Below are 22,148 nucleotides of genomic sequence, written 5' to 3' on the forward strand. Positions count from 1 at the left end.
GTTCTCCCTTCTATGGTAGGAAATTTAGTTTAAAACCTTTCAATGGCTCCTCATCGTGCCCGGGATAAAGACTCATGAGATCCTGCCCGGGATCCCTATGTCCCTCTTCCAGACTCATCTCCCACCAAACTCCCCTTTGCTCTCTGATCTTCAAACACATTTGCCTTCTCTCAATCTCTCATTCTTTCTAGGCTCCCTCTTGCCACAGGGCCTTTGCTCCTGCTATTTCCCACATCAGAAGTGCTCTTCCCTCCCTTTGTTGCCTAGACCCATCTAGACATCTTTCCATTCTCAACTCAAATATCAATTCCTCAGGGAAGCCCTCCCTGACTTCTCAGAGGAGAGCAAATCCAACTTTTCCAAGCTCTGGTGTCCCTCTTTTGCATTGTCACAGACTGTCTTGTTTGTTTGTATCACTCTTTGATTAGTGGCAGGATGTGGTTCCTCATGGGCTGTTTGACCTGAGGACTTTCCTTCCTTGCTGGCTGTTGCCTGGAGGCCACCCCCAGTTCTTGCCACGTGGGCCTCCCCATTGGGCAGCACCCAGCATGGCGGGTGGCTGAATCAGAGCGAGTGGGTGAGAGATCAGGAGAGGGTGAACAAGACGAAAATCCCAGTCTTTTATAACCTAATCTCTAAGATGACACCCTCATTTCTGCTGTACTGTATTTGTTAGAAATGAGTCAACACGTCCTGCCCACCCTCAAGGGAAGCCATTTGTGAAGATGCCTACTGAAATGCCCAATTAGAACTTTTCCTTTCTTATTTGGGGCAACAAATGAGGAGGGGTTTTCTATTCTCTAAGAGAGACAAAACCTGGCAGCAGGCACGCAAACAACCTCATGACTTAGTGCCACCATGGAGGTCAAAGAACGCCTGGGAACTTCACGTCCTTTTCCATCAATAACTTCTACAGGTTATCTCCCAGCAATGGAACAGCCCGGGCCTTCCTGTACAAGGCCTCCTGGTGACGATTCCAGATACTCACAGACGAAGGAGGAATTGTCACGTGGCGATGGCCAAGAGGCCCCCTTGGGCTCTTCTCCGTGCCAGAAAGGCAGTAGAGCGTGATGGGTAAGAGCCGAATTTCCCTATAACTGGGCTTGACTCCCAGCCCAGCTATATTTTAGTGTGTGTCCTTGAGCACTGTATATCTTATTTATTTGTTTATTATGCAAGCGAGTTTCTTCACCTCCCTTTGCCTCAGTTTCCTCGTTCATACAATGGGGGTAAATTGTAACAGTCCCGATCTCATTACGCAGTTGTGAGGGTTAACAGTGAGCTAACACATGTGAAGTGCTTAAAGCAACGGATATAATTATCATTCAATAGTTTAAACTGTTATTCCAGTTATTGTTGCTGCAAAGCAATTTACTCCAAAACTTTGCACCTTAAAACAACCATTTCATTATACTCATGGAATTTTTTGTGTCAGGAATCCAGACTGGGAGCCGAAGGGATGGCTTGTCTCCGCCCCACAATGTCTGGGGCCTCAGCTGGAAAGATGTGATGGCTGGGAGCTGGAATCATCTGAAGGCTCATCCTGGAGCCAGTGCCAGGCTGACTTCAGAGGCAAGGACCACCCACTGGAGCATCCACACGTGGGCTCTCTATGTGCCTTGGGCTTCCTCACAGCCTGGTGGCCTAGGGTAGTCAGACTTCTTAGAGGCTCAGGGCTCCAGGGGCCAGTGTCCCAGTGACTCAGCCTCAGAAGTCACACAGTGCCACTCTGTGCAACCTACTGGTTGAAGCAGTCACAAGCCCACCTAGATTTCAAGGAAGGGAACAAAGAATTTTTGGAGCCATGTTCTCAAACTGCCCCAGCTCTTATTATTTTCGGAACTCTACAAGGCTCCCTGGCTCGGAAGGTCTTGTCCGTGCAGTCTTCTGTGCCTAGGTGCCTGTTTGTGTGTGTGGCGCACGATTCCTGCTGGGTGAGGGTATGGCTCGTGATGCATGTGAATGAATGTGCCTGTGGGTGAACACGCAACAAGCGGTTGGATAAGCCCATGACCACAAGTGCTGAACTCGTACATTCCGGAGCTCCAAGCTCTTAGAGCGAACTGCCACCTCTTTCCACGTGGACGCCTAATGAGCACCTTAAACGTCACAGAGCCAGAACAACCCGAGACCTCCTTCCTCTGCCCCAAGCTGCTCCTCTCCCAGCCTATAAGTCCTTATCAGTCTCTCTCTGATCTGCCTCCTTTTCTCCATCCCCACTACTATGACCTTAGTCCAAATTACCTGCATCTCACATCTTGCAACAGCCTCCTGAGTGGTCCCCCTGTTTCCACTCTTGCTCCCTGTAACCTAGAACTCCCCAATGACTTCTTGTGTCAGCTGGAATAACATCAGCATTCCTGACCCTGGCCTTCCAAGGCCTTGAATGATCTGGCCCTTGCCCACCCCTCCCTTGGGCCCCATCTCCGTCCATCCTGTCAGCCCCTGTGCTCCAGACACTGCGCTCATTTCCATTGTTCTTTATACTCCACCAGCTCCCTCCCCCTGGGGCCTTTGCCTTCACTCTTCCTTCTCCCTGGAACCTGAGGTCTCAGCTCAAATATCCCCTCCTACGAGCAGCCTTCCCGGACCCCTGAGCTAAGGCCAAGCCGGCCACCTGTGCCTGCCTACCCCATCACCCTAGTTGAATGCTCTGCCTAGCCGTTATCACCTGCTGCTATTTCGCCAGCTCATTTAGTCGTTTATTTTTCTTCTTCTCCCACTAGAAAGCAAACTGCATGAGAACAGAAACATCTGTCTTGTTCTCTGAGCCCTTCCCAAGGCCCAGCACAGCGCCTGTGGGCCCTTGGGCCCAGTCCGGTGAACGGATGAGGGATCCATGGGAGAGTGTCTGAGGGGCGCAAGTAGGTATGTGTGAGTGTCCCGGGCAGAGTAGATGCATGAGCGTGTGTGTGTGTGTGTGTGTGTGTGTGTGTGTGTGTGTGTGTGTACAAAGGCTGGCTGGGGAGACCGCACTAGTGTGGACTGCAGTGATTGGGGTGTCCCCTCCCTGCGGAAAGGACAGGGGAGGACAGCACGTGAGTTCCCCTCCCAGCTGGGATGACGGTGGCTGGGGGGCCCCTCGGTCCCGCCTCCAGCAGCGGGGGCTAGAGCCGGCCGACGTGGCGGCGGCGCCGCGGGCGGGCAGGCGGCGAGGGAGGGACGGAGGCGGGAGGCGGGCCGGAAAGTTTGTCGGGCGGGCGGCCGCGGCGGGGACTCGGGCCGGGGATGCGCGCCCGGCCCCCCAGGCCCGCAGCGCGCCTCGGAGTCCCGCTCGCCATGGGTAAGTCGCGCGGGCGCTGCGGGCGAGGGACCCCCGCGGCCCGGTCCGTGCGCGTCCCCCGCCCCGCTGCGCGCCCGGCCAGATCCCGCCCGCTCGGTGGCGAGCCCCGGACGCAGGCCTCGGCGGGGGGCTGGGAAGGGACTTGGCACCCTTCCTGCCACACTCCTTTCTGCCCAGAAAAAAGTGCCCCGAGCGTGCTCCTTGCTCGAAATTGCGCGCTTACTCGGGGCCGGGCTCTCGGCTGACCGCTTCCAGCCTGACGGCCACCCCCAGGCGACTGAAATCGTCCTCCTGTGCAGATGAAGAAATAGGGGCACGCAGAGGAGCAAATTCGTTGTCAACTTGCTGAGCGCTTCCGTGCGCCAGGCCTGAGGATGCCGCCGTGAACCAGACGGGGAACCTCGGCTCTTGAGATACTCAGCGGAGGGGAGACAGAGGAGAATGCAGAATTGTGGGGGAATAGGGAATTTCGTTGTTGCTACGGGGCATCAAGCTTTCTGTTTTTCTCTCTGGATTCAGAAGCCTCAAAGGGCCATTCATTCATTCCTCCACCTACTGTGTGGCAGACGTTGATTTAAGGCTTGGGGGCTCAGGGTGAACAAAATAGATAATAAACCTCTCTCTCATAGAGCTGACATTCTAGTTGAGAAGATAAACAAGTAAATGAATAAAAGAATCTGAGAGTGTGATAAGATGCTGTGGAACACGTATAATACAGTGCTGTGATAGAAAGTGATGAGGAAGGCAGCTTCTTTAGATAGGTAGGCAGGGAGGGCCTCTCAGAGTAGGAGGCATTGGAGCTGAGATATCGTTACTCACAAGAGGTGGGCTTGCTAAGATGTAGAAAAGAGCTTCCATGTGGCAGGAATAGCAAGTGCAAAGGCCCTGAGACAGGAGTGAGCTCGTGTGGTCCTGATCAGTGTAGGGGGAGAGAAGTGAAAGGGAGGTCAGAGAGATAGGTAGGGGCTAGATTGTGCAGGGCTTGGGAGGCCATAGTGAGAAGTTTGGATTTTATTCCAAATGACATGGGAGGCTGGAGAAAGGTTTTAAGCTGGGGTGGGACATGGCCTGAACTGTGTTTTAAAAACTCATTCTAGATTGTTCTGTGGCGAATCATAATAGCTAACAGTGGCTGTAAGGTAGGCAGGCATATGAGGTAAGTATGACTATTAGCCCCATTTATAGATGGGGAGGCTCAGAGAGGTTAAGTGAGCTGCCCAACGTCACACGGCTATGGAGATAGAACCCCAGCCCTCTGGCTCCAGTCTGCATTCCTAACCACTGTACCACCCAGCCTCTCCTGCACAGGGTAATGGTGCAGCTGGTGACCAACTCCAGCTCTGGCTGCTTGGTGCTCTTAATCGCCAAGGCACTCTGCCACAGAGCCTGAGGAAAAGGGAGGCCCAGAGAGGTCAAGGTCCTCCCAAGGACACTGAACTTGGCCCTGGCCCGTTGCACCTGTCCCCTATTCCTTTGCTGCCTCCTAAGTTAACTCAGCAGCTGCTTACTGAGCATCTACTATGGGCAGAGCTGGGGCTGGGTGGTAGTTGCGGGGGGGAACAAAATAACTGCACTAGGCTCCATCCTCTTCAGGGTTCCCAGGCTGCTTTCTTCATGTCAGGTCCAGAGATTGGGCCTGTTTACAGATTTGGGGTCAGAAAGACCTGGGTTCCAGCCCCCATCCTTCCACTTCCCAGATGCATTTAGTCAACCTCTCTGACTTTATTTCCTCATCCATGAAACGGCCACTATAGAGTACCCTCTCACAGGGTGGCCATGAGAAGGACATGAGAAAAGGAATGTAACGTGCTCCGCTCACCACTTGCACATGATAAATGGTCAGTTAATGTGAGCTTTTGTTTTTTAATCACACCCAACTTTGGGGTCAGACTGTCGAGTTCAGATCTCTGCTCTCTCACTTGCAAACTGTCACCTTGGGCAAATGTCTTCGCCCCTCTGAGCCTCAGTTGCTTCATCTGTAAAATGGGAATGACAACAGTGCCATGTCATAGAGTTGCTACAGGGACTAAGCCAGCGGTACAGGCATGGCTTCTGGAAGAGGAGGGGGGCGGCTGGCTGTCCGGAGTGCTCTGTGCTGTTAGCTGTGTTGGGACGTTTGGAAGCCAGCCTTCGGGGTGAGGATGTTTGCATAGTTGGGTTTCATCCCAGCTTCTCCCTGGAGCTTCGGGGGAAGCCATGGCAGGTCTCTGCTGGGGGAGGGACCCAATGCATCGTGACTTCTGGTTGAGAGGCTGCTCTAGTGTCACCGACAGAAGGCATCCTGGGACTTGCAGCTGGTGATACGTGAACCCCAAACCTGGGTTCTTTCCTCTCCACCTGCCCCCTCCTTCTCCCTCCCTCCACCGTGAGGGGCTTAGAGGATTAAGGGGCCTCCTCTAGTGTGAGACAGCTTCACTACAATCTATGTTTGGACAGGTAAGTCACAGAAAGGGAGAGCGGTTCCTAAACCCGGGCCAGGCTGTCCTAATTTGGGGGCTAGGATTTACTCCACGTCCTGTGCATGGCCACTTCCAGGCCTGAACCCCCCCAGATGCTCAAGGGCTACCATCCTTTCTTTCTGGATTCCCTACGTCCCCAGAGTTCATTCCTGCCTTCAATCGTTGGTTTATTCAACAATTATTTACTGAGTGCCTGCCATCTGCCAGGAAATAGCCTCAGCATCAGGCAGACAGCTAAACAAACAGACAGTTCCTGTTCCTTCGGGGCTGACATTCTGGTCAGAGAGACCAACAAATACATAGAATGTATAGGCATTTCAGATGGTGATGAGTGCGGTGGAGATAAACAAGCAGGGAAGGGGGATTCGAAGTGCTGGATGCTGTGGGGAGGTGGCACCTTTGAGTAGAGGGCCAGGGAAGGCCTCCCGAGAAGCTGAGGTTTGAGTGAAGATCCAGGGGAGGCGGGGGCACACATTGGCATGGAGGGGGAGGGCTGCTGGTACAAAACCTTGAGTCGAGATGCCCTTGGAGCGAGGAGGAACAGCACGGAGGCTGGTGTGGCCGGAGCGGTGTGAGAGGATGCAGGCCCTGCAGGGCCCTGAAGGCCCCTGGAAGGACTGTGGCATTTTTCAGAGTGAAGTGGGAGCCTGGGGGGCTCTGAGCAGAGTGACATGGGCTGCTTAGGCTGTCACTGGATCCCTCTGGCTGCTGGGTAGCTTTTTTTTTAGGCTCAGCTGTATCTGACACCACCCCCGGAATGCCACGTGGTGATACCGTCCTGGTCCCCGACCCAGTCCTTGGTTCATTGGGCAGAAACCTCGTTGAGCCCGTCTTGCGTGTCAGAGTGGGGCCAGGGCCCTGGGGCACAGAGACAGTGAGTCTCCATCCCTGCCCCGCCCAGTTTAATAAGGCGACACATTGACGAACTCATGATTCGGTGTGAGCAAATGAAGGAGAAGGCAGAGTTGGTTGGAAGAGAAAAACGTGGTTTGGAAAGTTGAGGAAGATGTATGGGAATTAGTGAGGGGCTGTCTTAAACTAGCTTACCCAAAAAAAAGTATTTTTGGTCACCGAAAAGTCCATGGCGTCAGGCACGGTTGGATCTAGGGGCTCAAGCAGTGTTGTCAGGAATCCCTCATGGAGGAAGACGGCCCCCCCGCTGCTCCAGGCAGGTGAACCACCAGCTTAGCACCCTCAGTGAGCTAACGCCCCCAGGGCTGAGCCAACCTTCCCTGGCCCAGGTTCAGCCACGTGGCCCTCACTGCTGCCCAGGGCCCAGGAACCCGCTGGTTGGTCAGATCTGGGTCACAGACACAACCCTGGAGCTGGGCGGTGGCGGTCCGCGTGGGGATGGTCCTTTCCCCCCAGATCTGGAGACTGAGAGACAGAGGACAGGGAAGGGCAGCTCCCCAACAGAGAACGGGGATGAATGCCAAGTAACAGACGTGTTAACTGGAGGCCCTTCGGGAGGTGACCCGCGAGCTGGGACCCGAGAGGCTGAGTGGGCATTTGGGAACGCAGGCGGTTCAAGCAGATGGAGGAGCACAGGCAGAGGCAGAGCAGCATGAAAATCTGCGGTGCGTGCCAGGAACAAGCGTTTGCAGGGTGTGTGTGGAAGGAAGGCAGGGAGGGGGGACCGGGAGTGGCAAGGAGAGGTGGCTGAGGAGTTTGGCTGGGCCACCAGCTCGTGAAGGGCCTGGGAGGTCATGCTAAGGAGCTAGGGAGCCTTGGAAAACTTAAGGAAGGGCCTGTCTTTCTAATGGCCCCGACTCCTTGGAGGCTGTTGTTCAGAGCTCCCGTGACAGTGTCCTTTCCCCATGCTTTGTGACTTGGAGTTTTCCCAAGAGCTTTCTTTCCCCTGCACCCTGCTCTTTCTCACACCCCACCTATCTCTGATTGGCTCTTCTTGCTTGAAGTCAGTTCGGCAAAGCTCTCAAGTCCCTGGCTTTGGGAGTCAGAGGGTCAGCGTTTGAGTCCTGATCCTGTTGCTTCCCGGCTATGAGAACACTCTGAGCCTTCATTTCCCCATCTGTAGAATGGGGATACTTGTAGCAGTACCATCGAGGGTTGTTATGAAGATGAATTGAGAGAAGGCACCTAGGGTCTTTGCATAGAGGAGATGCTCAATACATGGCCCCTGTTATTGTTACTATTTAATTTTTGCAGTTCTGTTCTTACCGCTGCAACCCAAATCTGCCCGAAGCCTTTTTCCAGCAGAACCTGTGGACAGTCGACTTTGCCTCGGTGCCCCTTGGCTGGGTGCCCTTTCACCTCGAGAGGACCTGAGGAAATGGCAAACAAGTTCTGTGTTTTCACTTGATTGCCTCATGTGGCCTGGAAGAACGTCCCCTTCTGCTGTAAACTCCAGGAACCGGGGGAGGCGGGTCCCGGGGAGGTGAAGACGGGGCAGGACCCGGGCAGCATAATCTCCCCGGGTGTTTACTGATGGGCATGAGCAGAAAGGACCAGGCCAGCCAGGGAATGGTGGGGGGTTATTTCCCTGCGGGGTGGGGGTGGTAGGGAGAAGGATGAACAGAAAGGGGAGAAAGATTCCTCCAGCCATGAAACTCCTCCCCTGCACAGAAGTTGCCTAACAGAGATGGGACGAGGCAGAAGAGAACAGAGTGGCATCGTGCCCAGGTTTTATAATGGAGTGGTCAAGGGTATGGACTGTGGAGCCGGACCGCCTGGCTCTGAATCTGGGCCCAGCTCCTTAGTACTTTTGACCTTAGGCGAGTCACTTCACCTCTCTGACGATCAGTTTATTCATGCATAAGTAATACAGAAGCCCACCTCATAAAGTTGTGGGGAGGATTAAATGAGTTATTGCACTTCAAGCATTCAAAGCAATGCCCAATCCAGAGAAACCACTGGCTCTAGTATTGTGAGTGTTCTTGTCAGGTCCAGGGTGGGGTGGGTGAGATGGATGCTACTGGATTACTCTAGATGCTTTCAGAAATATTTAAGTATGTGAATTAACAATTAAGAGTAACTGTACAACCGCACTGCCAATATGGTGGCCACTAGCCACATGTGGCTGTTTTCACATTTAAATTAATTAAAATTAGATAAAATTAGAAATTCAGTTTCTCAATCACATTAGCCACATTTTAAGGGCTCAGTCTCCACATGTGCTCCTGACTACCGTGGATCATCTCTCTCCCAGCTTCGAAGGCTTCCAGCCACTGAGAAGGAAACTCATCATTGTCCTCATGACCTGCAGAGCTCCACGTGATCTGGCCCCTGCCTCATTCTCCCACCTCATCATCTCCTGTCACTCACTCACTGGCTCCGGCCACTCTGGACTCCTTGTGGAATAGCACAGTGATTCAAAGCCTGCACTCTGTAGCCACATCAGCTCTGCTACTTACTTGCTGTGTGACCATGAGGAAGTCTCTTAACCTCTCTGCACCTTGGAGAAGGATGCTAATAATGATCTGTTATAGGGTTGTTATAAGAATTAAATGGGTAATACGTGTAAAGCTCTTAAAACAGGACCTTAGTAAGTGCCATATAAGCACGAGCTATTAATATTAATAGCTATTGTTGAAACATACCAAAAAGTGTCCTGCCTCAGGGCCTTTGTTCTTGCTGTTCCCTCTGTCTAGAATGTTCTTCCAGATTTTACATGGCTTTCACCCTCACTTCAATCAGATCTCTGTTCAAACTTTCCCTCTTCAGAGAGGCTTTAGCTGACTACCCTGTTTGAAATAGAACTCCTCCATCATTCTCAATCCACTTCCTATGCTTTTTTTTAATGCCACCTATCACCACCTGAAGTAATGTTATATGTTTATTTGTTTATCATCTGCCTTTTTCTACTAGAATGTCATGTCCTTGACAACACCACTGTATTGCCAGCCCCAAGAACACTGCCTGGCATCTTGTAGATGCTAGATAAATAAGTTTTTGAATGATTGGATGGATAGATGAATAGATGGATGGATGGTTGGATGGATAGATGGATGGACAGATGGGTGCATGGATGGATGGGTGGATATGTGGGTGGGTACATAAGGGATGGAATACAAACACGGGTGGATGAATGGATGTATTTGTAGATAGATGGATCAATAAGTGGATGGATGGCTAGGTGAATTAAGGGATAGATAGACAGACGGATGGAAGAATATGTAGTGGATGGAGTAGATGGATGGATGAAGGAGTGGATAATAAAGGGATAGATGGATAGATTGATGAATAAATAGATGAGCAAATGGATGGAGTGGATGGATGAAGGAAGGAAGGAATGGATGGATGAAGGGTGGATGGATAGATGGATGGACAGATAGATGAATGGATGAATAAATGGACAGATGGGTGAATGGATAGGGTAGATGGATGGAGGGGTGGGTAGATGAAGGAAGGAGTGGATGGATGTATGGGAGATAGATGGATGGGTGAATGAATGAAGTAGACGGATGGTGGGATGGAGGGAGAGATGGATGAAGGAAGAAGTGGACAGATGGATGCATGCATGCATGGGTAGATGGATGGGTGGGTGAATGGATGGAGTGGATGGATGGAGGGTGGATGGAGAGTGGATGGATGAAGGAAGAATTAGATGGATGGATGAAGGATAGCTGGATGGATGGATCAATAAATGAATGGATGGTTGGATGGAGTAGAGGGATGGATGAATGGATAGGTAAATAGATGGAGTAGCTGGATGGATAGATGGAAGGGTTGACAGATGAGGATGGTGGATGGATGGATGCTCTGGCAAGGAACCATCCTGAACTCTGCCCCGTCACTTTTATTTTCCAGGCCGCCCCCTACCGCTCCTGCCCTTGTGTGCCTCCGTGTCTTTGCTAGGTGGCCTGACCTTTGGTTATGAACTGGCAGTCATATCAGGCGCCCTGCTGCCACTGCAGCTTGACTTTGCGCTAAGCTGCTTGGAGCAGGAGCTCCTGGTAGGCAGCCTGCTCCTGGGGGCTCTCCTCGCCTCCCTGGTAGGGGGCTTCCTCATCGATCGCTATGGCAGGAAACAGGCCATCCTCGGGAGCAACTTGGTGCTGTTGGCAGGCAGCCTGAGCCTGGGCCTGGCTGGCTCTCTGACCTGGCTGGTTCTGGGCCGCTCAGCAGCTGGCTTCGCCATCTCCCTCTCCTCCATGGCCTGCTGTATCTACGTGTCAGAGCTGGTGGGGCCACGGCAGCGGGGAGTGCTGGTGTCCCTCTACGAGGCAGGCATCACCCTGGGCATCCTGCTTTCCTACGCGCTCAACTATGCACTGGCCGGTGCCCCCTGGGGCTGGAGGCGTATGTTTGGCTGGGCTGCTGCACCTGCTCTCCTGCAATCCGTCAGCCTCCTCTTTCTCCCTGCTGGTACAGATGAGGCTGCAGCCCACAAGGACCTCATCCCTCTCCAGGGAGGTGAGGTCACCAAGCTGGGCCTGGGGAGGCCAAGATACTCTTTTCTGGACCTCTTCAGGGCACGGGATAACATGCGAGGCCGCACCACAGTAGGGCTGGGGCTGGTGCTTTTCCAGCAGCTAACAGGGCAGCCCAATGTGCTGTGCTACGCCTCCACCATCTTCCGTTCTGTCGGCTTCCGTGGGGGATCCTCAGCTGTGCTGGCCTCCGTGGGGCTTGGCGCGGTGAAGGTGGCAGCTACCCTGGTCGCCATGGGGCTGGTGGACCGAGCGGGCCGCAGGGCCCTGTTGCTAGCTGGCTGTGCCCTCATGGCCCTGTCAGTCAGCGGCATGGGTCTTGTCAGCTTTGCTGTGCCCATGGACTCAGGCCCAAGTTGCCTGGCCATGCCAAATGCCACCAGGCTCCCAGGCCTCCCTGGAGACTCCGGCCTGCCAAGGGGCATATCGCCACCTCCACTGCCAACAACCAGCAAGAGACGAGGGGAGCCAGTCTGGTCAACCTCTGAGAAGACCAAGCCTCGTGCTGGAGCTGGGAACCCCACAACCCCTCCCCTGCCAGCCCTAGGCACCACCTCCCCCGTGTCCCCGTCTCCTGCTCCGGAGTGGGTCCTGCTGCACTGGACCGCGCTGCTCTGCATGATGGTCTTTGTGAGCGCCTTCTCCTTTGGATTCGGACCAGGTAGGTGGGAGTCTTCTTGCAGGTAACCCTGGACCCTTCCACCCCTCCTGGTGGCAAGCCTGGGGACGGAATCAGGCAGGGTCTCAGAGGGACACTAGAGGTGGCTTGAGCATGAAGCCAGGGAAGTGTAAGCTTCAGGGCTCCCCGCTGACTTGCAGGCACTCCCTGTGAGGGCAGCGGCCTGATTTTTTTGTTTGTGATTTCTTTTTCTTACAAAAGCCCCAAATCATTTAAGCTTTAGGCCTCATAAAACCCGAATGTGCCCCTGGATAGCTCACTCAAGAGGGTTTCTTTGAAAGGAATTTAATGAATAGGGTGACCAACCATCTGAGTTTGCCCAGGACACTGAAAGTGTCTTGTCCCAGGAAACCCCTCAGTCCTGGGCAAACCGAGGCTGCCGGTCTCTCGAAGGGGATTCTTACAGCGGTGTGGGGATCAGCCGGGGAGACCGGGTGTCAGGAGCCTGCATTCCGCTGGAATCACATTGCGGGGGGACTGCCTGCTGGACCATCGGTGCCGGGCCCTGGGGCCTGGCCGCAGCCTAGACGCCCTCCCTGCTCTCCTGCCCTAGTGACCTGGCTTGTCCTCAGTGAGATTTACCCGGTGGAGATCCGAGGGAGGGCCTTTGCCTTCTGCAACAGCTTCAACTGGGCCGCCAACCTCTTCATCAGCCTCTCCTTCCTTGACCTCATCGGTGAGTCCTTACACCTAATTCCTTGGCCTGGTTCCTTCCAGATTGGGAATAATTTTCTCTAGACAGAGCCAGGGCTTCCGTATCCTTCAGGGTCTAAGTGACAGAAAACCCAATGCAAATGATGATCAAAAGGTACTATTTTTATCTGAAATCACCCAAAAACAGAGGGTGGTCAGCTTTAAGCATGGCTGAGCCAGAGGCTCCAGCAAATGTCGGAGCCATGTGTTTGATGCCTCCAACCAAATATGCGGCATCCTCCACTCTCTCGGCTCCGCCGCCCACGCCGTGGGCTTCGTTCTCAGGCAGATCCCCTCATGGTGGCAAAGAGGGCCGCCAGCAGACCTCCAGCTTGGCAGCCCTGTGGAAGGAGAGCATTTCTCTCCCAGTGGCTCTTGCTCAAGTCTGGGGACTGACTCTAATTGGCTCAGCAAGGTCACATGCCCATCCCTGAACCAATCACTGTGGCTGGAGGGCTGGACTATTTGGATGCCCAGGCCTGGGGCATGTACCCAGCCTAGAGCCAGGGGCTGGGGACAGTGTCACCCAACCTCATGGACTGGGATGGGGGGGATGGTTACCCAAAGGAAAATTGGGGGCCTGATATCAGATAAAGGGGGAAGAGAGACTGGGGGACAAAGACAACAGAAGATATGACTGAATCTATGCCAGCACTGGTGACAACTTGTCTGAGACCAGTGGGTGCAGAAACCACAGCCTTTGCTTTTTGTCCTAAAACAGCTCAAACTGACTCATGCCCTCCTGCCAGCCGGAAGGTCTTCTCAGATTAGTTGGGGTGACATCCTCTCTTCTTACCCAGCATTCAAACCCAGTCTAATTGGTGATGGAGCGGGGCAGGAATTATATGGGCCCAGAACACCAGGGGAGGGTCTCTGAGATGCTGAGATGCTCGTGGCCCAAAGCCACTGGTTATCAGGGCCAAAGTGAGCGGGGCTCCTTCACTGTGGGCCCCAAGGCTCAGTTCTTAGGGTTCAGTTGTTTTCCCATTTCCTGCAGCCAAGCATTTCCTCCTCAAAGGCACAGCCACCCCTGGGGGACTGTGGGAAAGACTAATGGAAGATCTCATCCACCGAGCTTGTCTCCCACCCCCAGTCTTGGGGAGCCCAAGCTTCTTTCTATGGCTTCAGTCTTCAAGCATTCCCTTTATGTGGAATGAATGAGTGAGAGAGGGGAAGGAAGGAAAAAAGGCAAGAGGGAGGGAGGGAGGGAGGGAAAAAGGAAGGGGGAAGGAGGAAGGAAAGGAGGGGCTCATTAGAGTTGTATCATGTCCTTCTCATCCCCATTTCACAGATGGGGAAATATGCCCTTCCCAAGACCGGCCAGGTAGTGAGAAGACTAGCACCCAGCCCTCCCGGCCCCCAGCCCAGCTCTCTCCCTGCTCTTATAAGAATTAAGTGGAGGGCAAGCTGGTCAGGGGAGGCTGCTCAGAGGAGGTGTGGCCATGGCTGTTAGAGGTGAAGATGGCGATGGCGTCTGAAACATAATTTGTGCTTCTGCCTCAACAAAGTCCCGTCCTTCACAGCCTCCTCTCTCTGCCTTGGGCTGATTGACTTCAGAGGAGTCAGGGTCATCCCAGGGGTCCTGGTTGCTCACCCTGAGACCCTGGCCTCCACACGAGGCTCCAGGAAGGGGGAGGGGCTGGCGTGCTGAGGTTTCTGTCCTTCCCCCCGGACCAATCAGACAGAGTTGGCTGAAATGCGATTCCCTGACAGCTCAATTCACTGAATAACCAATTCATGGGCTTTCCGAGGGTTTTCTCCCGGAGCTGGGCTTTGCGGAGGCTGCGCCCTGCAGCTGTTTTGCTGCTGAGGTCCATGTCGTCTTCCCCGTTCACGTTTTCAGATGCAGGGCACCTCACTGGTTAGTGTTTTAGATGTGGGGGGCGGGGGAGTGGGCTTTCCCATAAAGACAAGATGCCCCTGTCTGTGTTTGGGCCCTGGCCCTTGCCTGCCTCTGGGACAACCAGCCCTCCTCCTGCTCTAAGGGTCTTATCTGACAACTTGGTCATTCTGCAAGTCAACCGCCTGGAGAATCCGCTTTGGGTGAACCAGCCCGTGGGCCCAGGCCACACCCCCGCCCACACTCCGCCCTCCTGTTCTCAGGCACCATCGGCTTGTCCTGGACCTTCCTGCTCTACGGGCTGACCGCCGTCCTCGGCCTGGGCTTCATCTATTTATTTGTCCCTGAAACGAAAGGCCAGTCACTGGCAGAGATAGACCAGCAGTTCCAGAGGAGACGGTAAGGGGGGCAGGGCCGGCCTGGGGACAGAGCCGCAGCAAACCTGAGGACTTCGCTTCTGCGTTTTAGTCCTCGTGCTTGCCCTTTGCAAGAGAGCCTCTTCCTTCTCTTCCTGTCTCTCCTCCTGCCTGGACACTGTGAGTTTTGCCCTGTCTTCACACACGGGCTGTTCTCCTCGAGTTGTTTTGTGTCTTCCTACAACAGAGTCTCACGTGACTTTAAGGGCCAGCTCACAGGAATTTTAAAATCACCCAGTTATGGGATCACAGGAGGCTAGAACAGCACGGTCCTGGAACCACAGGGTCTTAGAGTCGTGGCAGCCTGGAGAAACCGAACGTTACAGCCGTGGCCCTTTAAAATCACACACAAAGAACTGTGGCTTAATCTGCTCACTTGGTGGACATTTATCAAGTCCGTGCTACATGCCAGGCAGTGTTCTGGGCTGTAGGAAATGTGGCCGAGATTAAGACGGAAAAGGTTCTTGTCCTCATCGAGCTTCCATTCTAGTGGAGGAGGGGTTATAAATAAACAAGCCAACAAAGGCATCAGCAACAGCATTTCAGTGAGTCGTGTGTAGTTGGAAGAAAATGAAAAGGAGTGAAATTCATTGAGAGGGCCCGGTTGGTGGAGAGGGGGACAGAGGGACTGGGAGTGTGGCTAAATTAGAGTGGGTGGTCAGAGAGGGAAGGCCTCTCTGAGGAGGCAATATTTAAGTTAGTGAGAAGGAGGCAGCCATGTAAAGATGAGGGGGAGGAGAGTTCTAGGCAGAGAGAAGAGCAAGTGCAAAGGGCCTGAGGTCGGGAGTATATCTACATGTGCACGGAACAGCAAGGAAGCCAGTATGGCTGGACCAGAGGGAGGGAGGAGGGGTAGAAGATCAGATCAGCCAAGTGGGTAGGAGGTAGATCACATAAGATCTTTAGGTCCTGGAGAGGAGTTCAGAATCTTAGCTTCACAGGACCTTGGGCTATTCAAATGAGAAGAGAGGAGCAGGGGATTGGAAGGGACTTGAGAGTACTATAGTCCTAAGCATCCTTGGCCAATGCCTCCGGTTACTACTTGTAGTAAAGGGGGTCACCAGCTCCCCACCGCCATTCTACTCCTGGGAGGTTCTAAAAGATTAAAAAAGAAATCATCCTAATATTGAATTGGAAATTGCCTCCGTGCAGCTGCCTGCCGCGTCCCACCCCAGCCTGGCCCCTGCAGGGATGCAGAACTAGTCCAGAGTAAAAACCTTTCCCCTGGTCCACCCACCCCAGAGTGTGCTGTGCCAGCTGAACACTCCCAGTTATTGGGTGGCACCTGCTGCAGGCCCCTCAGCAGCCCAGCCCTGGTAGTTAAGGAATAGATTTGGCTGCTTGGAATAGTCCAGATGCCAGGGGTCCAGGGCTGTGCTCCAACAGGTCATCCAGGGTCCCAGGCTTCTTCTCTCTTGTCGCTTTGCCGTCTCTTCAGTATTACCTTTTCCACATGGCCCGTGATGGTGAGCCACCACATTCCTGCAAGAGGGACAGGGGAGAGGAGGACACGACCTGAAGGATGCACACATCACTTCCACCCACGTCCCTTTGGAAAGAACTTGGCTACAACTCCAAGCAGGGGCGACTCAGAAACATTACCTTTCATCTGAGTAGTCATGTGCCCAGCTGAAAGTCAAGGGTGCTGTTACTAGACATAAGGGAGGTACAGATACCACGAACCACCTGGAATCTCTGCCATACTGGCCTTCTTGGGAGAAGATTCCAGACCCCTCCTCTGGGACAAAGAACAAAGTAGGCAGAGAGGCAGGTGGGAGCCAGCTTTGGGGTAGGGCAGCACATGATTGCAGCTGAGGAGAGCGTCAGGCCAGACCTGGGGACACAGCGTCACACAGGGGAGCCTGGGCCAGCCCTGGGGGAAAGGAGGCTGGGTCAGCCATGACCTCTGGAGAAGACAGGAAGTTAGGGGCTTTGGCCGGGTCCAGAGGCAGGTCTGAGTTTAGGGGAGTCATGACCCCAGTTCCTGTAGTTCAAGGGGCCCCTAATTCAGAGGCCACAGAGAGAGAGAGAAGGAAATTCGCCCCCGGAGACCACAGGGAAGGAAGTCCCAGGGCTGTTGACAGCTGGCACTAACGGGACAGTCTTTTCAGCATCAACTGTTCTCAGTGCTTTGTGGCTCCCTGCAAGAGTCACATTCCCAGGAGAAAGTCTGATTGGCCAAGCCTAGTTTTTGTGCCCACCTCCAACCCCCAACTTGGCCAGGATAGGGCAAAGCTCCTTGATTGACAATCCTACCAAGACCACAGGCAACCTCATTCCCCAAGGAAACGGGAGAATGGGTGCTGGATAGAGCCAACATCCACTGCTATGGGGCTTAAATCTATTCACGTCCTCACGCCTCACACGGACTTGTTGGAAACAGGGATCTGCATCTTATCAGTCCACTTCCTCAATTCCTTTAGAGAGGCATTAGTAACCAAGGGGCTCAGACCCTCTTCAGTCTGTGGTCAGTGGGCACCGTAAGTTTGTTCATTTCTCTTTCTAATCAGGTGACTTAGGGTTAGAAGGGACCCATCCATTCCCAAGATGATAGGGTCACAAAAGAGGACTTTCAGAAATCCCTCTTTAATCCCAATTTCTCAGGAGTCCATTTATTCACTTTCAGCAAATATTTTCTAGGGCCAACTAGGAGCCAGGCACTGTACTAGGCTCTGGGGATAGACCCGTGCCCAAGAGAGACCCTTTCTCTGCCCTTAGGGGGAATGTACATGTTAATGTAAGGGGGAGAGAGAGACTACAAAATACTTAGATGCATGAGTAAGATGACTTCGGAGTGGCGTTTATAGCATGAGGAAAATAAGGTGGGTTAACCTATTAGAAAGTGAGCCACCAGAAAGTGGATCTGGGGAGGGGCATGGCTTCTTTAGCTGGAGTACAGGTATACCATAGGGACATTCATGATCCAAATTTACTGTAAACTATTCACGATCGTGGGGATATTTCTGTGTACCTGTTTCATTCGCTGCTCTGTTCCCAGGGCCTTGGGCAGTGCCCGGCACATCACACATCATCAATGAATCTGAATCTGTCTCTGTTGAATGAATGAAAGGATGCTCAAGGAAGGCCTCCCTGAGGAGGCAGCAGTTGAGCTGAGACTTGAATGATGAGGAAAAGCCAACCTTTCCAAGAGCTGGAAGAAAGTGTTCTAGGGGAGAGAACAGCAAGAGCAAAGGCCCTGGGGTGGGGCAAGAGGGGTGTTTTGGAGAGTGACAGGAGACCCACGTGGCCAGGGTGTGATGAACAAGTGGGAGTGGAAGGAGGTGGAAGTGGGAGAAGCTGGCCGCGGAGAGGGTCCTGGATGTTAGGCTGGGCATGATGAGGGCTCCTTCTAAGCAGGAGTGACAGGGAGCTGGTCTCTGTGCTTAGAAAGGTCCCTGCAGCTATGATGGGAGCGCAGGCTGTAGGGGCGAGGGCGGACAAGGGGGACCAGGCAAGAGCAGTTCAGAAGATGGAAACGCTCACTGCTAAGGCAAGAAGCAGGAAGGGGCAGGGCAGGAGTGGGGGTGGGGCGGGGTGGGGTCCCCCGGGAAGGCCCCCAGGCCCTGCCACTCTCTGACCACCTCACTCTGCTTGACAGGTTCGCCCTGAGCTTGGGCCACAGGCAGAGCGCCGCTGGCGTCCAGTACAGCCGCATCGAGGTCTCGGCGGGCTCCTGACGAGCCCATCTGCCTGGAAGATGCTGGAAGCACGGCTTTGGCAGACAGTCTCCAGCTTCCGGCTCGCCGAGGCCCCGGAGTACAAGTTCCACGTGGTCCTTCAAAAGCTGTCTGTGCTTCAGAAGAGGCTTTTATTGCTGGGATGAAAGTCTGAGAACCCACAAGCCTTCATTTTGAGTCTCAGGCTCTGAGGGTTGCTGAGGATCCGCTTTCTTGCCTCAGTTTCCCCGATGACGGTGCATCCCTGCAGTACTTATAAGGAGAACATCTCATGGAGCCCCTGTTGCTCCATGGCTTTCTCAGAGGGTCTCTGGGGTGCCAACCCCGGCAAGAAGTCTCTCCTGGGATCACTTCTAGATCCAGCTGAGGGTACCATATTACTCCGCTGTCTTTTTTCCACCTTCCTAGGACTTTTTGGTGAGAAGGAAACCTGCTTTTTGGTTCTTAGTTCTCAGTTTTGGTCAATGCCTCTAATTCTCATTCCCAGAATATTTATCATCCACCAGCAACTCAGACTGAGCTCTAGTTCTGATTCTGCTGGTGTTATTGCTCTATGACCATGGGCCTCAGTTTCCCCCATATGTACAATGGGCGACCTGGACCAAGCAGTTCTTAAGATCTCTTCTGACGCCACTGAGCCGGAATTCTAAATGCTGGTAATACAACAAATAGCCAACATAGGTCCTGCTTTCCGATTGCTGGTCATCTCTTTGGGGGATATACGTTTTAATTAGGGGAGAGGTAAATGGGATTCCAGAGTTGGGTGCACTAAAATCCAGGAGCCATCACAGCGCATGCGGGAGCTGTTCCCAGGATGGTGTGGGAGGGCTTTGCACAGAGGAGGTGGGTTTGGAGGCAGACCTACCTGCTTGCCTGTGTGGCCTCCACCTCTTGGCAGCTGTTGACCTTGGGTAAGTAATGACTCCCTCAAGCCTCAGTTTCGGCATCTGCAGAATGGGGATGGTTTTGCCGCTGTGGGTGTATTTAACCCCTGTCTCCCTTCAGGAGGGTCTTCAGCTGGTCCCATTCGGCTAGCCAGGGTATGGGGGATCTCTGCTCGCCCTGTTACCCAGGTCCTCACCTTTGGGACATTGTAAAGGGTCGTCCCCCAAGGGGTGAGTCAAGTGGAGATTGAGGCCAGAGGTCACTAAAGGCAGACTGGCGGGAAGGAGTTCCTGGATGCTGACGAGACTGAAGAGCTGGCGCAGATCCAGGGTGCTGGCGTCACCCGGCCTGGTCCCGTGGGCGTGATGCAGCCCGCACAGGACCGTGGCCCCTCGACTTCTCCTCTCCTCTCGTGTCTAGATGCTTCCCTCATATCCAGTGCTGTACTGCAGCTGACTCATGCTGGCTCCTGAGAGCTGATGGTTGAATTTTCAGGATTTTTGCAAACTGGTGGTTAAACACAGCCATTGAAAAAATTAAATTATTTAAACTTATAATTAAATAAATTATATTGAAAACAAACGTATTAAAAACTAAAAACTCATCACTTCCTTATCTTACTCCATTTTACTATTATCCGTGCTCTTGAGGTTATTTGCATCTATTCTATCTTACGCGTTCAATGACATCACGTGGGTCACTGGAAACTGGCCGTGGGGAGTGTATTTGCACCACGGGGACTAAGGAACACTACACATCAGGGCTTGGTTTCTTGATTTTCCAGTCTTAAGAAGGTTGGGATGGATAAAACGTTCAATTAAACTTAAAAGTGTGTCTGTAGCCAATACCTTGTGAATGGCACAAAAGATGGAGAGAATATTGTTCCAGGGTTCGAACACTTACCCAGTTCAGCAAACACGTTGCTCCTGTCCGGGATGAAGGAGCTCTGTTGTACATCTTCATTGTTTTACTTTCGTCTTACTCATTAACGTAAACAAAAGTTGCGGCCCACATTCGTGTCAGAGCTACAGCTGTCCTTCAGCGATGTGAGCGACTTCTTTGCCAAGTTGTCTTGTTGTCAGCCATTCATCGGTAGTCAGATTTTGTCAAATCGTGGCTCAATTGCAGCAATAGTGGGTTTTGGCCTCAAGAGATTGGCAAAAAATGAGCTAAAACATTCTGTGAGAATTATTTGGCTCTATGGAATTTATAATAAAGAATATTTACAGTGAAATGTTTATTTGTAAATTTGTAAATTTTTTTGTGCAACAAACACATCCTTCATCCAAGTAAAATGTACACACATGTACACGTAAACACACACACATTTTTTTTTTCCTGGAGAGCAATTATTAAACATTTACCAGCACACCAATGCTTATACCTGTCCCGTGGCCCCATCAGGTCCAATTCTTTCTCCAGAGACCTCCAAACCTCTCTCAATCGTCCTTTCTCTCCTGTGAGCCTAGGAGAATGCTCTTCTAGTCTTAGAGTAGATTCTCCCCTTTTTTGATCAAGGTCATAAACTCATAGATCAGGCAGGGAATGTGAGTGAAGCCCTTTGTAGTAAGATAATAGGGAATAGTGAGGTCTGTGGAAACAGGCAAATGCAGGCCCTGTCTAAAATGGATGGGATGACTGACACTTAACTCCAGCTGGTGGCCGCCATATAGGAATGTAGCCCCAGTGTGGCCTGACCATCTGAATTTTCAAGAAATTCAAACTTGGGTCTAAAATTTCCTGATTCTTTAATAGTGGCAATTGATTCTTAATTGAAAAATAGCTTTTAAGCTCAACAAAACACATGTGTGGCTAAATGATAGCCTTTGGTCTGTGCCTCAGTTCTTGATGCCTTTCCCTCTGAAACGCTCCTTTCCTCTGGGTCTTTGAGGCTCCCAGCTTAGTCTCCTTAAGAAATCGTGGTTCTTGGAAGTCAGTGCCAAGCAAGCTAGGTAGCCAGAGAGCCTGAATTGAAAAGGAGGGAGGGGGTGTCATGAATGTGCAGAAAAAGAGACCTGAAGGGAAAAAGTGGTTCACGTCACAAACATAATGCACTGGCCCAATGAGGTGTGTGACTTGAGTAATTGCTCATCTTATAATGGGGATGATACTACTGACCATTTAGAGGTGACACATCTCAATCACTTAGGTCAAGGCTGGGCTCATAGCAGGTGCTTAAAAATGACTGAGCGACTGTCCCAGCAGCCTCCAGGGGCATCTGGCCCTGGGTGAGGGGGATAGTGAGGGCAAGGATCAGGTGGCAGTTCAGAATTTGGGGGGTGCTTCAAAGAAATCTAGAAGTTTGGGCTACCTAACAGGTGCTCAGAGGTTCTTTAGCACCAACCAGAAAAGAGATGTGGTTTTGTTTGTTGATCTGCAGAGCAGGTGGTGGGAAATTCTTCTCCTTCTCCCAAATATCCTCAAAACGGCTTCAGGGAAGCATCTCCCAAACCCCGGTCCAATGCACAGCCCTTTCGTGATGTGTGCCCAGCGCTGAGCACCTTACTGTAGTCGGACAAACTGCGCTACACAGACCACTGACGAATGCTTTGCTTTGAAGTGATCTGCTTTTCAACTTAAATAAATGCATTTTAAGGGGAAACTAGGTTAATTTATTTTTTCTCTCAAATACATATTCATTGTATTTCTACTGTGCGCCAGGCACTGTTCCAGAGGCCAGGGCAGAGCAGTGAGCAAGACAAGGAGCTGTCCTCACAAGGCTCACGTTCTAGTGGGGGAGATAAATTAGACACAAGAAATGAGAGAGAGGGGGGCAGGGGGGTGGGGAAGAGGAGGAGGATGAGGAGAGGAAGGAGAAAAAAGAGG

The 22,148-nt window shown here is 52.5% G+C and overlaps 1 protein-coding gene across 3 annotated transcripts; it reads left to right on the top strand.

Moving 5' to 3' along the window:
- The first annotated feature begins 3,151 nt into the window (after positions 1–3,151).
- SLC2A10 (solute carrier family 2 member 10) lies at positions 3,152–20,550 on the top strand. Of its 3 annotated transcripts, none has more exons than XR_006891282.1 (5): positions 3,152–3,283; positions 10,510–11,793; positions 12,365–12,487; positions 14,256–14,365; positions 14,608–14,745. XR_006891282.1 is itself a non-coding variant. In XM_046680019.1 (5 exons), the coding sequence occupies exons 1-5, from the start codon at positions 3,229–3,231 to the stop codon at positions 18,435–18,437; spliced, it is 1,677 nt and encodes a 558-aa protein (XP_046535975.1). In that variant the 5' UTR covers positions 3,152–3,228; the 3' UTR covers positions 18,438–20,550. The 3 variants fall into 3 exon arrangements, 2 of the variants coding, with proteins under 2 accessions (XP_046535975.1, XP_046535976.1); XM_046680019.1 differs by lacking the exon at positions 14,256–14,365 and adding an exon at positions 18,359–20,550 and having other exon boundaries at positions 14,608–14,743; XM_046680020.1 differs by lacking the exons at positions 3,152–3,283; positions 14,256–14,365 and adding exons at positions 7,102–7,319; positions 18,359–20,550 and having other exon boundaries at positions 14,608–14,743.
- Positions 20,551–22,148: the final 1,598 nt, after the last annotated feature.

The sequence above is a fragment of the Equus quagga genome, chromosome 12 (genome assembly GCF_021613505.1).
Source record: "Equus quagga isolate Etosha38 chromosome 12, UCLA_HA_Equagga_1.0, whole genome shotgun sequence".
Lineage (NCBI taxonomy): Eukaryota > Metazoa > Chordata > Mammalia > Perissodactyla > Equidae > Equus > Equus quagga.

Coding starts and splice junctions, on each gene's coding strand:
- SLC2A10 (XM_046680019.1), top strand. CDS start 3,229: ATGCGCGCCCGGCCCCCCAGGCCCGCAGCGCGCCTCGGAGTCCCGCTC. Junction 3,284..10,509: donor CGGAGTCCCGCTCGCCATGG/GTAAGTCGCGCG, acceptor TTTATTTTCCAG/GCCGCCCCCTACCGCTCCTG. Junction 11,794..12,364: donor CTCCTTTGGATTCGGACCAG/GTAGGTGGGAGT, acceptor CTCCTGCCCTAG/TGACCTGGCTTGTCCTCAGT.